At 36.9% G+C, this 2,500-nt stretch overlaps 1 protein-coding gene across 6 annotated transcripts in view; it reads right to left on the reverse strand.

Annotated features, from left to right (window-relative positions):
- The window catches only part of LOC106879393 (protocadherin gamma-A4), a 332,347-nt gene that overhangs the window by 298,915 nt on the left and 30,932 nt on the right, over positions 1–2,500 (reverse strand). For all 6 annotated transcript variants that reach the window (XM_014928922.2, XM_014928925.2, XM_014928927.2 and 3 more), the window contains exon 2: positions 1,503–2,500. This exon is cut by the window's right edge and continues 1,428 nt beyond it. In XM_014928922.2, coding sequence (XP_014784408.1) covers positions 1,503–2,500 — 998 coding nt within the window. The remainder of the gene's footprint in view (positions 1–1,502) is intronic.

The raw sequence follows: 2,500 nt of genomic DNA on the forward strand, positions 1-2,500 counted from the left end.
TATATATATATATATATATATATATATATATATATATATATATATCAATATATACACACACACACACATATATATGGTCATCTTTGTCATCCACTTTTGCTATTGTTGCATAAGACACACTGAAGTCATTGATGCAAATTTTCTACTACCTGGTGCCCTTCCTGTCACCAACCTTCACCTGTTTCCAAGCAAGGTAATATTTCCACATGGATCATGGCCTGATATGTTTTTCATGGAAAACTGAAATTGAACAACATCAGTTGTATGATGGTGATGTTTGTTTACAACCATCTCTCTAATGTATATATGAATCCAGAAAGACAATTCATCCCAGCCCTGTCCAGCCATGTGTGGCACCTCAAAGATCAAGTGACTGCATACAATATCAATTGGATGATCTTAAAACACCTGGGCCCCTGCATCTATGAGAGTGAATACTGCATACTCTGCATAGCCGGTTGAGCCAGAGGACTTGAAGACTTCCTTAAACCTGGCTCGCAGAATACCCACGAAGAAATATTCACGCAATGTATCCATTTCAAGCTCTACCTACTGCAAAATTAGGACTCCCCATTCACTGATTAAGGTCGTAAGAGTCCCTATTCCTCAAATAGCTGCTCTAGAAAAGGTAACCCAACCTCACCAACGCCAGACCTTTTATTGTCTGATGACCTTTTGACCAACTGACTGTAACAACTTTCCACCTCTAAGAGGTGAAGAGTTAAATTTTTCTTTGTATAGAGTCTGATGAGCGGGGGTGGGTGCACTAAAAGTATAGCTGCTAGAATAAGAATAGCCTAGGCAAAGTTCAGAGGGCTCTACCCTCTGCTGGTGACAAAAGGCCTCTCGCTCAAAGTAAAAGGTAGACTGTATGACGCATATAACTACTAAACCACGCACCTTCATATATATGTGGGGGTGGGTGTATACTCACACACACACATGCACACGCACAAATAGATGTTAATATGGATACATATAAGTATATGTATGTGCATGTTTATATGTGTTGTTTATGTGCACATGTATGTGTGTGTGTGTATGTATGTACATGTGTTTATAAAACTTAAAATGCACATTTATTGTCAATGTAAAACAATATTTGTCAGATGAAACCATTATGGTGTCAACTGATATAACATATCTACTCTGAGATTTACCAGTAATCTGTTGTTCTTCAACCACTTGCACCAGCTGTACATCATTGCTTCAGCACCACCCATTAGCAACTGTTGCCAGTGGAATTTCCACAAAATCTCAACATTCCCCAAAACTGTGCAATTTTTATATTTGTTCTTTTGTTATTGAGAAATATTCCCAACAGCTTTATAGAAAATAAACAAAAAACAGAAAACAATTCAATAAGAAGGAAAAAAAAAAAGGAAAGAAAACATCCAATTTATCCCGGTGTGTTCAATTATTTGCTGCTGGTAAATTGCCATAAATGAAACCAATTAAAGGATAAGCGTCACTAAAGTTAATTAAGGCAAAATATAACTTACCTGGGAGGGAGCTGGAAGTCTTCTGGCTATTGTTGCTATTTTCAGACTATTTGTATCAGCAGAATTGTATAAACTTCTTGATTCTATTGTAGGTGTACATCTTCCACTTGTGTCATTAGTGCTTCGAGATGCAGAAACGAGGTTATTAGACTGAGAAACTAAATGATATATTTCACTCCTCTCTGGATTTGATTGGTCAATTGGTGTAGCGCGTTGGACACGCCGACCATTTTTATATCTGATAATGCATGCTATCATAGAAACCAAAATAACTACCAAAACTATCATAGCTGCAAATGTGATTATGGCTACCAAATAAAGAGGTATATAATTGCCAGACTTTCTGCTCTGAGCAGATAATGATGTTTTGTTACTGACAGAGAGTGTCAATGAGAGAGTTGTTGTTGCTGAGAGAACTGGTGTACCGCTGTCTTTGACAACAGCCTTTAAGTCATAAGAGCCAGCATCATTTTGATATACTGCACGGGAAAAAGATAACATGCCAGTGTAGGGATTTATAAGAAATAACTGTTTGTCATTACCACCAATTATTTCATATTTGAGAAATGCATTTCTTGGACTGTCCCTGTCTGATGCTTTTAATACAGTGATGTCATTCTTGCTTTGAGGATGATAGTGAATATCTAAACTGAAGGGGTTAATGCTAGGAAAGGTGAAATAGGGAGCATTGTCGTTCTCATCAACAACTTCAACAATAACATTTGATGTGCTATTTAGAGAGGGTGTCCCATTGTCTCTGACAAATACTTCAAATTTATATATTTCTTGCTGTTCTCGATCGAGTGGCTGTGATGTTAAAATGAATCCTGTGTCTGTAATCTGAAAAGGAAGGATTCGGTTTTTGTTTTGTAAAAAAAAGAATGTTAATTGTCCTCCATCACCCAGATCTTCATCCGTTGCATTAATGAATCCAACTGGGAAGTTGGATTTTTCATTTTCATAAACTAAAAATCGGAAGTTCTCTTTTGTAAAACGAG

This window comes from Octopus bimaculoides, chromosome 14, assembly GCF_001194135.2.
Source record: "Octopus bimaculoides isolate UCB-OBI-ISO-001 chromosome 14, ASM119413v2, whole genome shotgun sequence".
NCBI classification, from domain to species: domain Eukaryota; kingdom Metazoa; phylum Mollusca; class Cephalopoda; order Octopoda; family Octopodidae; genus Octopus; species Octopus bimaculoides.